This window comes from Aythya fuligula, chromosome 9 (genome assembly GCF_009819795.1).
Source record: "Aythya fuligula isolate bAytFul2 chromosome 9, bAytFul2.pri, whole genome shotgun sequence".
Classification (NCBI taxonomy): Eukaryota; Metazoa; Chordata; class Aves; order Anseriformes; family Anatidae; genus Aythya; species Aythya fuligula.
Window position 1 is genome coordinate 2,027,459 of NC_045567.1, and position 21,278 is coordinate 2,048,736.

At 37.4% G+C, this 21,278-nt stretch overlaps 1 protein-coding gene across 1 annotated transcript in view; it reads left to right on the top strand.

Annotated features, from left to right (window-relative positions):
• The window catches only part of SLC9A9 (solute carrier family 9 member A9), a 217,796-nt gene that overhangs the window by 136,948 nt on the left and 59,570 nt on the right, over positions 1–21,278 (top strand). Inside the window, 1 exon segment of the mRNA XM_032193572.1 lies at positions 16,411–16,459. Within this exon segment, the coding sequence (XP_032049463.1) occupies positions 16,411–16,459 (49 nt within the window).

Sequence of the window (21,278 nt, forward strand, 5' to 3'; positions counted from 1 at the left end):
ACGTACGAACCTGGAGCCAGTGTCAAAGTGTCATATATTTATGAATACACCGACAGAGCTATCACATATGCCTGAAGTCGCTAGCCATAGAGAATTACTTACAGCCCCAGGAAAGCTGAATGTCAATGGCTAAAGACTGTCAGCCTAACGTTCATTTATTTTCTTGGCCTGTAGGCAGAAGTGTAATGTGCTTTGGGGATCTCTGATTGAGACAATTTCTCACTCTGTCCTTTCTCACTTTGCCTTTTCATTATCTTACGCAAGCTATTGCTTTCATTGTCATCACTGCTTGAATTCAGATGTTGGCTCATAGTAGCTATATACAACTTATTTTCAGAAGACAAAAACACAACAGGAATGAAGTAGAGTCTCTATCTTGACTATACTGCTGTAAATGATGAATATTTACAGTACATTCCATCTCATCCTCCCAGCACTCTTCTTCCAACACACTAGCTGTAAATGGCAGCCAAGTTCAACTGGGTGCTTCAGACTTCATGCTCAAGCTGCATATACATGTAGGTACAAGGTCAAAAAAAAAAAGTCTCCAGATATTCTTGTAAAAAGATTAAGACTTTAATTGATTAAAATGGAGTCAAACTTTTATCAATTTTATCAATCTTAACTACTCTGTTTCAGTACTATTCAACAAATAGGTGATGCCTTCCTCCTGGGTGTTCATAAAAGGCTTGTAAGCACTAGTGTAGACAGCATAAAATCTCAGAATAGCACACTTAGGAGAAAGTGCCCAGCAAACCAAACAAGAATGTCAATTCAGTTCATGGCCAAAAAAAATAAAATAATAATAATAAAAAAAAAAAATTTGAAAAAAAAATAGAAAAATCAAGAGCTCTGCAGCCACTGTTGATGTGTGCTGACACAAAAGAGAAAAGCTGGTGTTCACATTTGAAATCTTCACTTTAGAACAGGCAAAGTATTTTCAAGAGCACAGTAAGTGACTGATATTTCCTAAATGCTTCTAAAACATGCCATAATGCAAATGTATGTACATCAGCTCAATTTCAGCAACAAAAGGAATGACCCAGAAGCCCAGGTCTGGTACCGTGTTCTTCTTAAGCTTCTACTCTCTCCATGTGAATGAATTTATTCTCAAGCCAGGCATATTTGAGAATGCGAGAGTACTTTGACAACATGAGAGTATTTGAAAAAAAAGAATATTTTATCAAAGCTATATGCTACTCCATGATTACCTTGTGATTAGCAAAACTTAAACTATTATGGGTGACATCTGGTCTAAGTGTGCCAACAGCATTTAAAAATATTTTTCCCCCTCTGGAAACTGTAATACAAAGACTTGGAGAGTCTACAAATATTAACACGTGTGCATTTATAATAGTAGCTTTTGCATTGTCCAGTATTGCAAACAGTGTGACTGTTTAAATGACCTTTTAAAGTCATTTTATTACTCTTTGTTGTTGAGAAGCAAACCATGGTAAAAGTGAAAAGTTAAATTTTCCATTAAGCAGTATTTATAACATTGTCTTCACAAATGACATTGTTGTTTATCCTACTGTACTTAGAACAGCTTTAAAGAGTGTTTCTACACCAATGTGCAGAGGTGTTTCTCTGCCATTAAAACTGAAAGGGTAATAATTGTTGACACCACACACATCAGATAACTAAAATTTATGCAAAACTCTTCCATTCAAGCACACAGTCTTTTATTCAGTCTGACACTTTTCCCTAGGTTCTTCCCTTATAAAGTTTGACCTGTACTTTATGATGTGAAAAGGTGAAAGCCCTGAAAAGGCAAAATTTAATGTGTGCAACTGATCATTCATATAATAATGTGCATTTTTAATTTCATAATTATTTTTGTCTATGCTTATATGACTAAATTACAGCCAACTGAACACTCAACTACTCTACAATATTTATTCTTAGAAAATGAAAGCACGCAGAAACCATATCAATGCATACTCAGATTACCAGCTGCACTGTTTGCTATGAATGTAGTAGCCTCAAGTCTCAAAGCTATTGTGCACGCATGGTTAAAACCATTTCAGGAATTCAGAAATATCATGTTGATTTGCCCTTTGATAAAACAACTGTACAGCATATCTTTGCAAGTACATTCTCCAATATACCATGCATTTATTTTATACAGTCTGGGGTCAATGAATCTCTACAAGATCTAACTATCACGTACTATTTGTCTGAGCATTTCAGACAGCACTTAGGTTAACATATTTTAAACTGGGAATTAACTATGAACTTGAGCAATACAGCTAATTTCCAAACTGCTTGTGAAGTGAGCAACAGAAATATTGGTGATAGTGACAGCTTTCATGCAAGGTAACTAGTCACCGTTTCTCATCAGCAAAGCCAGCAGCATTTCCACGGTACTTTTTGGTTGAGGCATACATTTAGCTTGGCCTGCATCTATTGACAATAGCTAATAGACTTGCCCATAGAGCCAACTTTAGGTGATAAATCTCAAATGTCAATATTTTAAGATTAACTACATGGCATGTGTCTCCCCATGCTGTGAGCCCAGGGAACTCAGAGTTGGTCATCTCATTATTTAGACAAATGCCTCAGGAGCATTTAATGTTTTACTTTGGGTTAATCACATTAACAGCAATGTAATGTATCTACAATGGCCTGGCTTCTTTCCAAAGCTGTGCTGTTTATGTTCAAGGAAAATAAAGGAACAGACACCTAAAGTGACTCAGAGAATAAACATTTTACTGCTCTAAAAATTGACATAATTCACTGGAGAGAACTGTTATTTCTGAGCCAAGAATTAACTAGCTTCGTCTGTAGGAAATAGTCAAAATACATCTGAGCACAGTTTCTTTTCCTCATACAGATCTTTTGTAAAATCAGTTCTCATTTTTCCTTGCTGGCAAAGCTCATTAGTAGTCTAAGTGAGATGCCAACAAAATGGCCTAATTCGACTTTTTGTTGTTGGTGGTTTGTTTGTTTGTTTGTTTGTTTGTTTTTTGAAAGCTTTATTCATCTCCAAGAGTTCATAAAAGTAGCAATCAGTACATTTGCTATGTGAAAAAAAAAAAAAAAAAACCTTCTTGTAATGCAGTGATGTTTCTGTCTCTTTGTATTAGCTGAAAATGCATTTTTAATAATATTCCAAAGATTTTTTTAATTTGAGAATTGTGTGCAGGGTATTTGATCTACAGACTTGCTCACAGCATGGGGATAGGTATGGTAACACCGGGTTTCTTAAAGCACATGGAGGCTGATCAATACTGCGTAACACTGTGGTTTGTGCATTGCCTCTTGAAATAGGATGACACAAAAATGCATTTATATGTCCGTATCTCTCAACTTTGTAACATCTTAAGTTAAAGGAAAAATGCACCTGGCATCACTAGAGTAGACCCTTATCTCTCCATGATCACTTGTCCTTAACACAAGTTGGCTGATATCAGTCCCAACAGATAGTATTAAAAATACAAGATCATTTAGCTTAAAGTAAGGGAAATCATGACACTTTTTTTTTTTCCCACAATAGTTACATGAAAAAGAGTTTGAATGGAAGGCATCAGTCACTCATGTGCTTTGACCCAGTAATATTTCAAAAGCTCAGCTTTGTTGGGGTTTACTGGGTTGGCACTCTAAAGAACCACCTCATTACCACCTAAAGAGATACTAAATCCCATCCCTTCTCCTAAGTCAATGCTGCACGAATGCTACCATATGATATCAAGGGATTTTCTTATTCTTGGAGTCTCATCTTTCATCTGAGACATAACACTCAGGTGAAAATTAACTAGCAAAATATGGCCCTATTGAGAAAGTTGTAGTTGCACTGTATATCCCAGCTACTACCATGCATGCTCATCATATCTAAGCTTCTCTTGCAGTTTTAAAGACTTACCCAAGTTACATTATTTTTCATGTTTTTACTGTTCAGTGTCTCTAATCACGATGTAGTATTCCTGAATGATGTGACCTTCTAACCACGTTTTTCTCTAAAGATGCCTATATCTCGACTGAATCTGAACAGATTTCTTCTACTTTGCAACAAACCTTATTTTAATAACTTTGTAGCACAATTTAATATTACCATTTCTACTAGCTTATAAGCAGATTTAAATGCTTAAAAAGCAGGCAATGAAGTAGTCACCTTGCTCTATAGTTTGTTTTTTTACATAAATAAGGTGCGTGAAACAATCTATTGCTTTCACTGAGAAAACAGCAACTGATTGCAATACTAGGAATCACCATTCACCTGCTACTGAACCATGTGTTAGGTGGGTGACGCCAGTATGACACTAAGTGGAATACTAAAATGACCACCATAATCCCAAATATCTTAGCAATGCTGATAGATGGCAAAAAATGCCACCTAAGGAAAGGCTCTTTAGGCACAGTCAGAGCTGGTCTAGTTTTCTTCCTTTTGAAGTGACAGCAGGGACATCGCCTTGAACAAGGAGGGGTTAGGTGCCTGCTGAGCGGCACCTTGTGCCCCTTTCCCCCCAAAGTGCAATTCAAAATCTACACAAAAAACACAGGGGGCATTTTAGAAAAAGTAAGGATGAAGAAAAACTGCTCTTCTGATGGGGGGAATGGCTGACACACAAGCACACTACATCCAGTCCCATCCATATTAATGGTGAGGGAGCAGAACAAAGTTTTGCCCAACTGACAGAGGGATCTGGACTTCATCAGGTCCCTAGATAAACAGTCCCAACTGGAAGATATGGTTTCCAGATAAGAATATAAAGGGTGGAAAAGAGTGGTGGTGGTGTTTTCCACATAAACAAAGTGTATGAATCTCAATTCAAACTACTCTATGCAACTTTTTATGAAATGCTTTTCTTCTCCCTAAGGCTAGAGTAGAAAAATAAAACATGTAAATGAATTGCTACTTGGCGAAGCAGAGCTGTAAATGGCAAAATGTAAAGTGATAGCTCTACCACATACCACAGTGCAATGAAAGGCACAGGAAGAACATGACTATAAGCTTATATAAATAAGAACACCAAAAATAAATAAAATAAAAATAAAAAGCAAAAACCATGTAAAGTGAAGACTTTCACAGAAGAGACCTCAGTACAGAAGATACCCTTTTATTTGCAGAATGTGATACTACAAAGTGGTACAGGGTTCTGCAACATTCAGCAACCATACTGAAAGTACTGATATGGTCTGACTTCTAAGTGGGGACAATAAAGTGACAAGCAGCTGTAACAGAAGTCATGGAATAGTACTTATGGCAAAGAGGAGAGAATTGCATAGAAAGTTTTTAGAGACTTTAAACCTTCATGCTACATATTGCACAAGGCACAAGAAAAGATAGGCACAAGTATAAGGCACAGGTACAGATGTACCTATATATCTAAAGTTTTAGTCTGAATACAGCCATACTGATACAGCTGCTTCCTCAGGGTCAAAGTTTTAATGATGTTCATAGTATCGTAAGCATATCGTATCTTCATATGATATGGTCATATGAACGAACATGATTCATATGACCATATGATATGATTAATCATATATATATGGTGTCTGTAGAGCATTCTTGCTTTCTAATGATAAAACATAATGCTTTCTAATGATTAAATTTATCCTTCCCATGGAAAATATCTTTTGCTATTGCATCTTTGAGTTGTTTCCTGTGGCCAGATATTTTTATTTGTTCTTATGTTCTCTGACACTGTTCAGTCACTCTCTTTCACAGAATCAACATAGTTTCGATCAACTTATGCCCCAAGTGGATGATCTTTTTTAACATTGCTGCCAAGGATCTGTGGGTTTCACTGCCTAAAGGCCACACATTTAGTATTAAGATACTTAATAGGGATACTTGTAGGGAGAAAGTTCGAGTGGCCAAAGCACAGCTAGAGTTGAAGCTGGCTGTGTCTGTGAGAGAAAATAAAAAGGTTTTTTTTAGATACGTAAATGGAAAAAGGAGAACTAAAGAATACATAGGGCCGCTCCTTGATAGGGAAGGTCTCCTCACAGACGATGACGTAGGCAAAGCAGAGACGCTTAACGCCTTCTTTGCCTCTGTCTTCAATGCCGATGATGGGCTTCGGGACCCAGGGTGCCCTGAGCTGGAGGACCGGGACGGTGGGGATGACAAACTCCCAACCGACCCTGAACGTGTGCGGGATTTGCTACTCCACCTGGATCCCTACAAGTCCATGGGTCCAGATGGGATTCATGCCCGGGTGCTGAAAGAGCTGGCGGATGTCATCGCGGAACCTCTATCAATTATTTTTCAACGATCCTGGGAATTTGGAGAGGTCCCGGTAGACTGGAAGCTGGCAAATGTTGTGCCGATTTTCAAGAAGGGTCAGAAAGAAGACCCTAGCAATTACAGGCCTGTCAGTCTCACGTCAGTGCCTGGTAAAATCATGGAGAAGATGGTTCTCGGACTTATTGAGGCGCACCTGGGGGACAAAGCAGTCATTGGTCCCAGCCAGTATGGGTTTGTGAAGGGTAGGTCCTGCCTAACTAACCTGATTTCCTTTTATGATAAGATCACCCGTATGGTGGACCAAGGGAAACCAGCTGATGTGATTATTTTGGACTTCAGCAAGGCTTTTGACACAGTTTCCCATAGGATCCTACTGGACAAAATGTCCACCATACAGCTAAATAAAAACATCATACGATGGGTGAGCAATTGGCTAACGGGCAGGGCCCAAAGGGTTATGGTAAATGGGGCTGTGTCAGGCTGGCGGGCGGTCACCAGTGGGGTCCCTCAAGGCTCCATTTTAGGGCCGGTACTTTTCAATATTTTTATAAACGATCTGGATGTAGGAATAGAGGGTATTTTGAGCAAGTTTGCTGATGACAACAAACTTGGAGGAGTTGTGGACTCAAATGAGGGCGTAAAGGCCTTGCAGAGGGATCTGGACAGGTTGGAGAGCTGGGCGATCACCAACCGCATGAAGTTCAATAAGAGCAAGTGCCGGGTCCTGCACCTGGGACGGGGAAACCCTGGCTGCATGTACAGACTGGGCGATGAGACGCTGGAGAGCAGCCTAGAAGAGAGGGATCTGGGGGTCGTGATAGACAGCAAGTTGAATATGAGCCAGCAGTGTGCCCTGGCAGCCAGGAGGGCCAATCGTATCCTGGGGTGCATCAAGCACGGCATCGCTAGTAGGTCAAGGGAGGTGATTGTCCCGCTCTACTCTGCGCTGGTGCGGCCTCACCTCGAGTACTGTGTGCAGTTCTGGGCACCACAGTATAAAAAGGACATGAAACTGTTGGAGAGTGTCCAGAGGAGGGCTACGAAGATGGTGAAAGGCCTTGAGGGGAAGACGTACGAGGAACGGCTGAGGTCACTGGGCCTGTTCAGCCTGGAGAAGAGGAGGCTAAGGGGGGACCTCATCACAGTCTACAACTTCCTCGCAAGGGGTTGTCAAGAGGCAGGAGACCTTTTCTCCATTAACACTAGTGACAGGACCCGCGGGAACGGGGTTAAGCTGAGGCAGGGGAAATTTAGGCTGGACGTCAGGAGGGGGTTCTTCACAGAGAGGGTGGTTGCACACTGGAACAGGCTCCCCAGGGAAGTGGTCACTGCACCGAGCCTGTCTGAATTTAAGAAAAGATTGGACTGTGAACTTAGGCACATGGTCTGAACTTTTGGGTAGACCTGTGCGGTGTCAAGAGTTGGACTTGATGATCCTTAAGGGTCCCTTCCAACTCAGGATATTCTATGATTCTATGATTCTATGATTCTATGATACTTAATTGGACAAGTCCAAGAAAATATCCTAGAGAAACTAGAACTCTAGAACTAACCATTCTAGAGATATCTAGTTTGTCACAGAGTCACTTTGTATGAGGCAGAATGCAAGTGTGAGCACAGACTCCTAAAGTCTGAACACACATACACACAAATGTAAAATGGCCTTACCCTACATTTTTTCAGATGGAAGCTTCAAAGTGAGAATCAGATGTAGCCCACTGCCTGGAAATGAAAGTCCTCCACTGACTTGCAGCAATTTTGAAGCATGCTTATTCATTTCAAAGGTGATGATCAATCGATATAAATGTTCCTAAATGTTATTTAACTCAAATATAGTTAAAGCATCTATCAAAGAATGGGAATGATCCCCACCAAGATTTAAAACCAGCTTCAGTCATACAGGGTTTATGGCATCTTCTAAAACAGCAAATTTACCGGTTACAAAGATCTGCTTAGCTGTAGGTAGTGTATCATTATAGCTAAGTAAGTGGATTTAGCAGTTAGTAGCTGCTGTTTTTCTCTGTTTTGACATTGAATTCAATGTAATTCATGAGATTGCTGCAGATAAATTGTGGAGATAAATACATAACTTGTATATCCTGTGTCAGCTAAGATTTGGTAATCCATGGTGTAATGAGCAGCCCATATGTCACAGTGTAATGAACAGTCTAACATCTCTTGTTTTAGACAGAATCTACTGCAACGATCTTCCCCTTAATCTGAAAACAAGCTCCGGCTCTTATGTTGTAACCATGCAGAACTAAGTTCAAATTATTTTAGTTGCTGCCAATCTTCACACTCATTTTATTCCAATTCTATTCACATGCACTGATAATACTACAAATGATGATTTCCAAAAATTCCACAGTAGTTAAAATGATGCTCAATTTAGTCTGCTGTGGTTTGTATTTTTGAGCAGAAGGCTCAATTCCTCACTGCAACTATGTCCACATAGAACAATGACGTTCATAACCTACTTTGTGTGCCAGAAGCATTATAGGGACATAAATCACTGCTTCTCGTGAGCTGGAATGCCATGTTGTTGTGATTATAAGACATCTAATAGTGCATTCTGCCACACATGTGTACCTTACATTATTTTGTAGTAACCAAATTATTTTAGTCCCTCCACTGATATCAAGATAAAGCAGGATTAACAGAACAGTGAATGAGATACTAGATATCTGAGGGTCCAGTTCATCTTTCTGGTTACTATCTGCATAAAAGCATGATGTAAATGTAAACCATCATCTATTTTTAAATTTTACTTCACAGAGCTGCACACCTGTATGGAAGTGATTTGTAAAATTTTATGTAGTGGTGTTATCCACAATTTCTCAATCCTTTCAATACTTAACATCACATCTAAAGAGTATAACTTGTGGATCTCTGTTACAGAGCCCTGCAGTTCCTTAATTTGACATTCTCTTCTATTTGCATTTACGCATTACTTTCATGTGCTGCAGCCTTTCTTTACTTGGAAAGCTTACATCTGTATATTAATTTAGTTTAATTGCCAACTCTGCAACCAAATAGTTGTCTGTCCCCCAAAAATGATCCATGGGCCTTGTCTGTAGGAGCAATGTTTTACAGTACCTTTCCCCAAAAAATTGTCATACCAATTTTATAAAATTAGAAGTTAAAATATCAAACTATAGCACACATCTCCTTCACATAATTCTACAGATTTAAAATTATACTCTTTGCTCTGTGATATACATATAAGATAGAAGCCATTAGCCACATGACAAACAGCTGTCATAGCCATTTAGAATCATTTAGCTGATAATCTATTTTAATCCTTCTCAGCATGAAATTAAACTGATTTGTTGTTTCTGCTGTGAGACACAAGTGATTTTTCTTGCCTTAAACTTAAGCTAAAGAGTTCTCAATTATTAACAAAATCAGCTTGAGCTGAACTTTGAAGATCTATTCTCATGCCATAATTCTCCAAGGAGTTTATGTCAATCAAAACATTGTACTGTAAAAAGCAGGTATTTCTGAGGGCATCAGTCCACAACAGCAGCAATATAAAGCAACTAATAGCAATCCATAAGAAAAAGCACATTTTAGGTGTCAGTTTGTTAGGAATACACATCACATTACTGCCATGTGGACAAGAATCATGGCCTGAGCAATCATTATTTATTCTGAAGGTTTTTTAATTTCAATTATAATGATTTATTAGAGATGGTGAAATAATCTTTTATGGATTTTGCTCATGTTTCTAGACTTCACAGTTAATAATTCCGAACTGAATTCAATATGCTCATGATGGATAGCCACAAGCTTCAGATTTATTCATGCAAAAATATTCAAGACTTCTCTTGCAAATGCTGTTTAATGACCATCTTTGAAAATTTTGTTATAAATCACTTATTCAAAAAATTCTTCCTGGTATATGCAGTTTTTGTGATAGAAGCTGAGGCTTACAGACCATTTTAGCTGCATTGACAGCCTGTGGAAGGCTGAGGCAATTGCACTGAGAAGGTTACTTCTTCCAGTAAAAATTCTGACAGTTTGGGAAAGAAGCCAATACTGTTATTAATTATTTTACAGCAGCACTCCTAAGACACTAAACAAAATCATAGCTCTCCCAAGCTAGACCTTGTACAAATGCATAATATATTTGTAGGATGTGCACTTACAATCTAAATACACAAGACAGATGAGCGCTAGTGCAGAAGCATTATCCCCATTTTATAGCAAGAGGTCAGAAGCAGTTGCCAGACTTTTCACTTCTCAAATTGCTTTCTTTTCCCTACTAATCTAAAACAAAACAAAACAAAACAAAACAAACAAACAAAAAAAGTAAAAGAGCTATTGCTAATTCTGAACCATATCTGACAGATCTATAATTTCACATGCCATCAGGTACACATTCACCATCATACACTTACATAGATAAGGGATGAGTCTGCTATATTAGGAAACATTTCTCTTGTAAATTTTAATAAGCCTCATGTTTTGTTCATTGTATCATAAAACACATTAAATAATAAACTATAAAAAAAAAAAAAAGTAAAAAAAAAAGTTTCTTGTGGCTTCATCAGTGCTTGAAGCTGAATGATGTTTGGTACAATAGGACAACCTCAGCAGGACAGACGATATTGGCACCCTCCATATCATTCTCAGGCCAGTATTTATGGGGCTTCCAGGAGCTGCAGTGTGGAATAACCTCAGTTCAGGCAATTGATGAGAGCAGACTTAACAGTTCCTTGCAGGATGCTCTAATACATTAGTCATTAAATAAAAAGGGCATGGAATCAACTACTTGCTGTCATGTTTTCAACTAAAAACAGTCTTGGCTGCTTCATCTGGAGCACTGCTCACCTCTGTGAGTATACTGTAGGTGCAAACCAGACTAGCTGGGACTGCACACATGATTCAACTGGCATAAACCAGGCACTGGGCTGTAAATACAGAAAGCTTAGGCCAAAAAATAGAATTTCAATACTTAGAATTCAAATGTCAGATAAATGTCTCTATTTAGAGATTTTCTTAAATGAGGGAGGGCTGAGAATCATACCTGTAGGTAGAAATTGGAGAATGAAAATTTTATAGTGTCAGAATAATAATTTACTATTCAGTATTCCTATAGACTGGTTTTGTATTTCTTACTCCTGGTTCCCCTGGCAATTTGGGATTTATCTTTCCATCCATTTTCATTTCAAACCACATAGTAAAAGATGTTATTGACTACTTTGTATTCAGTGACAAAATCCTCTTCTTATAATCAAAAGCATTCTGACTGTTGTTAAAAAAAAAAAAAAAAAAAAGATGCACTTGATAGCATATGGGGATATAAATACCAATAAGTGCAAAGAGTCCTTCCACAGGCCAGCGCAGTTCCTAGCAATGCTTTGGCCTAATTGCTAGAAACTGGCTGCAGTCACAAGCTTCAGCTCCAGGTTTTGAATATAGAAACTCTGAATAATGTCTAAATCCAGGTTTTGATCTGGCCATTATAGGAAGACAGAACGAACAACATAGACCAGCTTTCAGGATTTTTAGTTCCTTGATATCTAAGGCATTACTAAAGCCTACCAAAATATTTACAGGAGGTAAACTGCACTGCAATAAAAATCTGTTTAAAAGTCATCACTGCATTTTGTTCTATGGAAAAAACAAGAACAGTGGTTTAATTAAAACCTAGATCCTCCTTGGGATGTGTACATTTCAGCAAAGATACCCTTAAAATATTTTAATATAATTTAAAAGGAAAGCCTATAAAAAATGAAAAAGCTTACCAATAGATTCTTCAAAATCCCCCCCCAACCTCCACCCAAAAAAAAAAAAAAAAAAAGTTCTTCTGTTGTCTAGCAACAACTAGAATAAGCACAATCTAAATTCACAAATCCTCATGTTATTTGTCAATATCACAGCTCCAAACCAGAAAGGGTTTAACAAACACAGGAAGAAGCAGATACCACCAAAAGGTAGTTTTTGCTAGGGAAAGAAAACTTGCTTTTTCCTACAGCTGCCTTCAACCAGTCCTGTTGGCCTCCTACTTTATCTAAAGCTACCCATCATAAGCTGATGCTGAGAAATCTATTCAGTAAAATGCCATATTTCATATTCTCAAAACATAGGAATAAATCACTTTACACTATTGCAAAACCAAGCTATGTATGGGTTTTCAGCCAAAGTAATCTCAGCTGGTTCTGGGCTGGAGAAGGAATCCAAGCCAGAACAGAGAGGGTGTGAAGAGATTTCTCCAATGGGACAGACGGGAGGGGAAGCAGAACTTGTGGAGGCAGTTTTAAGTAAACTAGAATAATTTTAATTTACGTTTTTCTCAAAGTGCACCAAATTGTCTATGCCAATATCTTGCATCAAACCATATCTCTTATCACAACCAGCAGCTGACATGAAGTTCCTTATTTGAATAGATAGGCCTGTTTCACAGATGTTTGCACCTGTGACATGCAAAATATTCCAATCACATTTAATACCTTTGAAGCCTACATAGTATTAAAGCCTAAAAGAAATAATCTGCCTAGCATCTTTTCTGTTAAGTGCTGCAAAGGATTTTGCTTTGCTTCTTTGTCTTCTAGAGATACAGATCATGGTAAACAATGATTGTTACACAAAAAGTCGTCTTCAGCAATGTTTTCAGTTGAAAGAGAGAAAGAGAGAGAGAGAGAGAGAGAGAGAGAGGGAGAGGGAGAGGGAGAGGGAGAGGGAGAGAGAGAGAGAGAAAGGAAGAAAGAAAGAAAGAAAGAAAGAAAGAAAGAAAGAAAGAAAGAAAGAAAGAAAGAAAGAAAGAAAGAAAGAAAGAAAGAAAGAAAGAAAGAAAGAAAAGGTAAAGATCACAGTGATGCCAATATTTCAGTAAGTCAGATTTTTTTCTTAGCTGCTGTTTTATACCAAAGAAAAAGCCGTCTACTCTATAATCAATCCAAATAGATTTGTAAAGAGGTTATTCAAAATGTTTAATACAGAGAATAAAAAAATACAAAACAGAAAGGTGGAAATAAAAGCAACGTTTTTTAGAAGAGTCAAGAAGAAATGAACAAGGAATCACAATCAAGAAGTGAGACAGAAGGATGGAACAGGGAGAATTCAAGCAGTAAGACAAGATGACAGGAGAAAAGGAACAGAATTAACAGCAAGTAAGGAAAAATAATACTAAGTTCAGAAAATATTTTTCACTTCATCCATTAAATCTTCTCACAGAAATTTAAAATTGAGAATGTTAAATGGGAAATGATGCTTATAAGAACATTAAGAGTTGAATATTTCTTAGAGATCTTAGATCTCTAATATTTCTTAGAGATCTTAGAGATCTTCACAGTAATTTAGACAAATTCTGCAGATTCTAGTGGCAAAGTCTGCAGATTCTAGCGGCAAGAGCATTAGATGCTGCAGGTCTTCTGAAGAGGTCAAGGATGTAAACTTGAAGCGCATAACTGCTTAATTTCAGTTGTCTTGACTGTCTCATGCAATTTGCTATGCTTTATTTTTCCAATGTTTGCAATTTAAAAATAGCATTCTAGTTCATATCAGCTATATCAAAGTAAATTATAGCAGACCATAGTTTTCAATGCTAGGTGCCTGATGTTGGGCTTCCAAGCCTATGTCTAGATATGAAATAATTAGCCTCAATTTCAGAACTGACTGAACTGAGTCTGCTTAGTGTATACATAATAAAATTGATAACACTTAAATTATTACTTTTTTGGTTTTTAATTCTAATACATTAAAAGACTCTCTCATAGAATGCAAAGTAGGATCTGGTCCTTTTCCCAGGGGACTGCAGTAGATAAGACAGTGTTATCTGAGAATGAGATACTCTTCCATGAGATAAAGGATGATGGCATCCATGCCTGTTTTAAATAACAGCAGAGAACAGACCAAAAAGAAAGCATCAGCTCTGGTTCTGTGGCATTCCTTTCCTTTTTCATCTGTAAAAAATCTAAGACAGAAGTGTGATTTCATTACATACTTATTGCTGTTTTTTCTGGCTTTATATTGCAATACTCTAAACTAATACTAAAATTTCATTTGAGTATCTTCATCTGTGCTATATTATAATAATATATTGTGTACAGAACAAACAAGCCAGAAGCACTAGTTATCTGTATAGTCATAAGAAGTCAACATTGTACATGCAGAGAAGCTTAAGCATACCACAGGAAAAAACAAATTCTGCAAATCTCTTTTAGCCTAGATTTTTTCTGTGCCAGTGGATACCTGTTGTTCCTGATTAGTTAGCAGTTATATCACTGTTGCTGAGATAATATAGCAGCCAGAAACCATTTCCTGTTGGTCCCACTGCCTAACCTTTTTTGGATTCGTGCTTACAGTTCTTTTAGTCTCGGGTGAAATGCTTGCTGTTGTCTTAACTCATTCTGTAATAAACGCATCCCAACTCCAACACACACAATCAGTCAGAACTGGCAGTTTCTCAACTCCAGTAAGTTCAGAACTGCACAAAGGCTAAATTATTTCTGTCCCAGGAGACTGATTCTTTGAGGTCAAGTCAAGATCATTAAGCAGAAGAGAGTGCGGGGAAGTTTGTGCTGTAGCCTTTCAGCTATACCTATCATGCATAAATGCTCTGTGTTTTTTTTGTTTTGTTTTGTTTGCTTGTTTGTTTGTTTTTCCAGAACTATGCAGTCCCTTAACTATTGTACTGCCGGTGTTTTTCTGCATTGCCCAAATAATGTCGGTGAACAAATCCAGTGAATAAGCACAGTCTACTAAGTGGATGTACAAATGGGTTTAGAAAAATCAAGTCTCCTTTCTGGTTCTGACCTGCTTTTTGAGTTTTGGACAGTCACACCTCCAGCTGTAACAACCTTCCTATCCCACTGCCACCAAGCCATACACTCAGCGCTTCAGGGCCTGCTTTGCACAATGCTGAGCACATAAAATGCCCTAAATACCATGCTTCTCTACAAATCCAGTGTCATGTGGTTAAACCTTCATGTATGTTTCTTTTCCCATGTAAATGTTTCTGTTTTAATGAAATGGAAAATACTTAATTTGCCTTTACTCTAAACTAGGTTAGTACCATCAGAAACTTGTTCTAGCAATTTAAAGAACAGGACAAAAAGGAAAAGAAATAGCTGTTCATTGTCTCCCTGTTGAGTCAGTATCAGGATCATCATTTTTAATAAAAAGATAGAAATACTTGTGCCTGGAGGACACAGCTTCATTGAAACTCAAAAGCTGTGACAGAAACAAACCTCCCTTCAACTCTTCCATCAAGTATTTACATATAAAAAATTGCTACTTCACATGTAGTTCATATCGTTGTCTCTGACTGAAGAGTTTATGCATGATATTTACAGAAAAGAATGTTGTGTATGTAATTGTTACTATTAAATATGATTTTAAAATATATTGTTTTAGTATGTTTGTGTAAAATACATTACTGGAAGCAAAAGCATACTCAAAAAGTTGGATTGTCAGAAAAACAGCACAGTGACCTTAAATGAGTATCTGGGAAATTAATACATTTTCTTCATGTCAGTAATTCTGTGTTAGCTGAGTGGAACTGGTAATACGTGCGAGCTTGTGACACATGCTGTTTGCTAGCTGTGGACTTCAGATTCCAGTGACCACTCTCTGCTTTTTCCTTTCTTGGTGTGAACATCAGCACAAGCCTTCCTCTGTTGTTCAACTCATAACATCTCTCAGCTGCATTTCTCTTCAGTTCTGAGCATCAGCTGGACTCAAAGTATGCCAATTCTTCCATCATGTCACTTTAATACTGCATTATTTTTTTTCCCTGTCCGTATAAGTAAAGTGCTTTCCAGGTTCTCATCATCTTGCACATCACCCACTGCAACCTCCTTGGCCCTCTGATTTGCTCACTTGTACTCTGTGTGCCAAACAAAGCCCTGCCAAATGCTACAAGCCATCTATGATGCAGCATAGTCAAGAAACTCCTCAGTCTTGCCATCTCCTCCATATCCCTCTTAAACTCCAATTCCTCCTTGGTTGGCTTGGTTGGCTTTTACCAGATATGAATCAAAGCTAAGGTGAAGACCAAATCTCAGCTGTTACAAGTAGCAGCAGTTAAATAGTCTTGGTATTTGTAACAATTTGAACTTCTTGATTTGAAAAGTGATCTTAACGTTTTGTCAGATGTTCTGCATTGTTCAGTTAGTAGGAAATGAGTGGCACAGGAGAAAACTTTCTATCCTCAAAGCTCTCTTATACATCAGACCACTACCATGTTGTTTGTTTTCTTTTTTTTTTTTAAACAGAGTTGGTGTAGATCCAGATGAAGACCTCAAAGGACAAGCTGCAAGCCAGGTACATTGGGATTTCAGATTTTTGTGCTGAATTAAAAGCTATTCAGAATTTGGCAGAATGTGTTTGTCAAATATAGCATTATAGCTGGAAATTGTTAAAACAGGCAAATTAAAAATAAAAAGGAGCTGTAAAGTATCTTTATAGTACAAGGTACAAAGAAAGGAGATATATTTTTCAGTGTGTTTGTATCATTAAAATTTTGTAACTGAAAATGTTATAGAGCTTTGAAGAAAATTATAAATAAATGCAAAGATATCCTGAGGAGTCTAATAAGCAAAATAATAGAAGTATGGCCTTCATAAATTCAACTATTTATCACCTTCCAAATGCCACACTTATGGAAATGAGACATTTCATAACAACATTTAATTTTCTGGATTAAAAAAGGAAAGCATGTAATGCTTAATCCTAATAGGTCACGTTTCTGAAAATATTCTAACACTGAAACCTGAGTGTATTGAGAACTTGAAAACTTTAAACTAAAGGAGGCTATCTAGTAAGCTGCAGCTGAGCATCTGTCAACCCTCTTTTTTTTTTTTTTGTCATATACATGTATGTATGGAGTTATTTCAAGTGCAGTATTGTCTGCAAAAGCAGTATAAATCTGTATGAGAGTCAGTACACAAACATGACATCCTCCAGCTTGGTAAATGGAACACCAGTAGGACAAGGGTAAATCGGCGTGACAGTTGACAAATTGCCAAAGTGAAAAACAAAAAGTGCCAAAAAAGAATACTGTCTTCCTCTTTCTAGGTAATACCATCCCATGCATTCCTTCAGAATACCCAACTACAAGTGAAATTGGAATTACTGAACAATGAGAGAAATGTAGAAAATGAGTTAGAGCAAGACATGAATAAGATGCATTTAGAGTCTCAACACTCATTGAAACTGGAATTCAGGTGCCTAAATGTCTTAAAGTGTCTCTGAAAAGACAGAAAAAGATTATTCATATCTGATCATATCCTTAGTTTTTACATCTCAGTCAGTATTAAAAGGGCTATCACTCCATTTCACCAAGACAAGATATTGATTTATTTTGAAGCTGAAGGGCCTAATCACTAATATCACTCTCCTAAGCACCTTGGTAGTAATCCCTACAATGCAGGATAAATACAGGACACAGAACCTTATTTTAATGTTAATCTATTCCTGCTAGGATTTCAAAACTCTTTAATTTTTGAAATATTCTCCTTTGCAGCAGTCACAAATTAGCAACATAACAGAATGCTGAATTGAACAGTATACATATTGACTGAATTAATATGTTTTGTGAAAACAGGATTTCTTCAGAAGCCAACAGGCTTCTCTTTCCTCTTCCTTGCATTAAAAATGAAAATAATAATGTTTATGAATAACAGTAACACATCCAGTGTCCCAGCTGTGCCCTTTGAATCAACACCTATCTCTGTTGACAAAACTCTGCAACAGAATATAGAAGGTGTAAATAAATATAACACCTTTCATGCCCTGTCATGTCCAAGTCAGCACTCCTTACAGAATAAATTTTACCTTGGAAGATAACTTTGCTGCTATGATTTCTACTACCCTGTGGTCTTCCACTGTGATTTCACTGAGCTTTTTGTATTTGACATCTCAATCTTTTACTAATCCAGATCTCTACAGCGTCGCCTGTAACCCTCTTTAACCAAGTACATATCAGACTTGTTCAAATTATTCTAGGTTATTTCTTTTAATTTTCTCTTCTATCTCATCTCCTTCATTACTCTTCCCTTCCCCTTGTCTTCTTTTCTTTCCCTTTATTCCTGACATGATATTTTTATTTTACCTGCTTTTCATTTTCCTACTACACTGAGTGTGTCTTCACAATGAAATAAGTCATTTTTTTAATGTATACCCAATTTTCTTATGTATAAACAAGCGTCATCCATCTAAAAGAATGTTATTATAGGGAATGAAAAGCAACGGCCACAGAAAGGAAAGTTCAAGATATGAGCTGACACAAACTGTATAAATGATGAAAACTGACTCTAATGTCCAAGCAAGACAAGTAAGACCTCAATTATATTTTGAGTTCTTATCAAAACGACATCCCATTTAACAGAACGTAGGCAACTTCACAAAACCAAAAGAGTATGCCCTGAATTTAAGCTTGTGATATCTATATGGGTACCAATATACAGGCAATGATGTTGGCACCTTAGAGTTTAATTTCTTATGTATGCCTGTAACTTATTTAAGTTGCTAGTTCCTTGTACACAGTTGTTGGACTTCTGATGATGCTCATTGTTTTATCCTGGGCTGGCTCAACCAGTATTTTGGGCAGTCAGCCAACAGCAAATTCCAATTCCAGTTGTAAGACCTGGACTAGTTGTAAGACTTGGAAACCCAGGGCTCCTTCCCTAGCAAAGGTATAGAGTATTCTAATTTATAATTACCATCTATATTTCACAATGTTGTGATCTCATACATCAAAAACATCTTTCAGGTTCTTTGCATCAATTCTGCCTTGCTTTTCCTTAAAATATGTTTATTATCAAATCATTATCATTACAAAAGCATTAACAGAAGAAAAATCAGCTTTATACTCATATCTATTTATCTGCTACAGATAGCATATATTATCTTATAAAAAATTAGATACAGAAATAACCAAAAGCAGTCACTTTGCTGCATATTGTATACATTCAGAGTATAAACTCCAAAAGCTAACTCTAAGTAGCAGAATGCAGGATAAATAATGACTAAGCAGAGTTACAAAATTGAGCTATTAACAACAAAGAAAAAAAAAAGGCAAAAGCTTTCATGGCAGTGAGCTTTTTAACTAATTTCCCCATTAAAAAAAAAAAAAAAAATCATTTTTTTATTCAGATGGTGTTTGTAGCTCAGAAATTCTGCTATGTTAATCTCCAGCAAGACAGTGTGATATATTTTCTACAAACATTTTGGAAGACTGGGGTAGATGTAGTATTGATCTCAGGACACCTGGTAAAACACCTATCAAAATAATCTTTGTCAAGATTATGTCCATAGTTTAACTATGACTATATCTTTATTAGCATAATAAAGAACAGTATTAATACCTTTCCCCATCAGTTTCATCCACCAGCTGGTTGGTGAATTTATTGCAAGGGGCTAATTGGAAGAATCACCAACTCCCGAGTAAGGGATGAGAAACACTGGCATTTCACTTCACAGAGAAGTTTGTGTCCAGAAGAGGAGATGAGCTGTCTCTCCAGCTGTAACCTCCCTGAACTGCAGGGAAAGTAAAAAGCTACTTTTTAAGACTGTAGGACCCTAGGACCAGCAACAGCCCAAAAGCATTCACACTGACATCTCCTGCCTTCCCTTAACTGTTCTGCTTCTGCAGGAGCTGCACGACAGAGAACTATGCACGTTCCTATTAACACAAAAGATGACAAGACAGCACAGGTTTCATATCCAGGAGGAAGGTGCAACACAAGCACCTTCAGAGCTCAAAGCAGCCAGAGGTTCCAGCCCAGCAGCTCAGGTGTGGAGCAAAGCAGCAGTAAACATTAATTCAAGAAATAAATAGGCCCAAGGCAGGACCTGCATATTCTGGGAGAGTTATACTCTGGGGCAGACCTTTTTGTCCATTGCGTTCACATGGAAACATGAATGCAAGAATAAGCTAGAGATACAGTGAGTTTGGAAAGAGGAATTAATTGGCAATTATGACTCCTGGAGATGTTAGTATGAAAACCAAGTACACAAGGGCCATTTGCAGAGCTCACTGTGCTTTTAAGTATCCTTCCTCTGTGTTGTGCTCATTGGTTGTTTGCTGCAGCCCACTCCATCATGATGTCTCTCTCCATGATCGTCCTCTTCTCATCTGTATCTCTGTCCACCTTAGTCCTTCACTGTCCTCTTTCTTTTAGTATTTTTTTTCAGTATGGTTTATCCCAGAACTGACCTAACATAGATCTTACCTGCCATCATACTTCCCATTTAAGCATTTTGACCCTTTTCCCCATCTGTATCTATCTCGTCAAAATGCACTAAGATATTGAGGGCCTAGAAGGGTGTTCTGCTGCTCTCTTAGGGATTAGCACCATCTTCTACCCCCCTCCAACCCTCCCAGCTACTAGATTCTGTCCTAAAATACTCAATTCAGTAACAAAGAATCTGAACCCAAGAATATTTGGCCTATTCAGTGTATTTGTAAATTCACTGTGTCCAGCTCTGCTGTTAGCAAAATCAGCAGCAGCTACAACATAGTTTCTGTCTCCGTATAACCTTATCCATTAATATTATCATCATTGGATCATGCTAATGGATGCATGTTAATGTATTACAGGAAAATAAAATGTTAATGTATATTAGAGTAAAAGAAAAATTATTAAATTGGTTTAAAATCACACAAAGAAAAACATTTCCATTAAAAAGAAATCTAGCTTACAGCAAAACAGACACAAGACAATAATGAATTATCCTTTAGAGAGCTGACAGTCCCATTCCTAATTCCATCCTGTCACTGGTTCTTCCGCTGTGATGCCCAGAGCATGACCAAACTATCTGTCTGCACAGAAGACCATTACAAATGCATCGTTCCAAAATATGACGTTGAGTAAAATGACAGCCCATCTACCTGTGCCCCAGAGTTACGTTGCAGCATGGAAAGCAGTGTTTTGAGTCAGTGCATTTTGGTGCTTATAATTACCCTTACTATTCTCTTGTGTTCCTATAAGCTTGGAAAGAAGCACAGAAAGTAACGTCATAATTATTAGAATATCACATTCCCTTTGGGAATGACATTTTGTTAGCCATACGCAAATAGCATCTGAGTTTGTAGGTGTAAACTGAAGTAATCCCACAACAGCAATTAAATTGAAATATC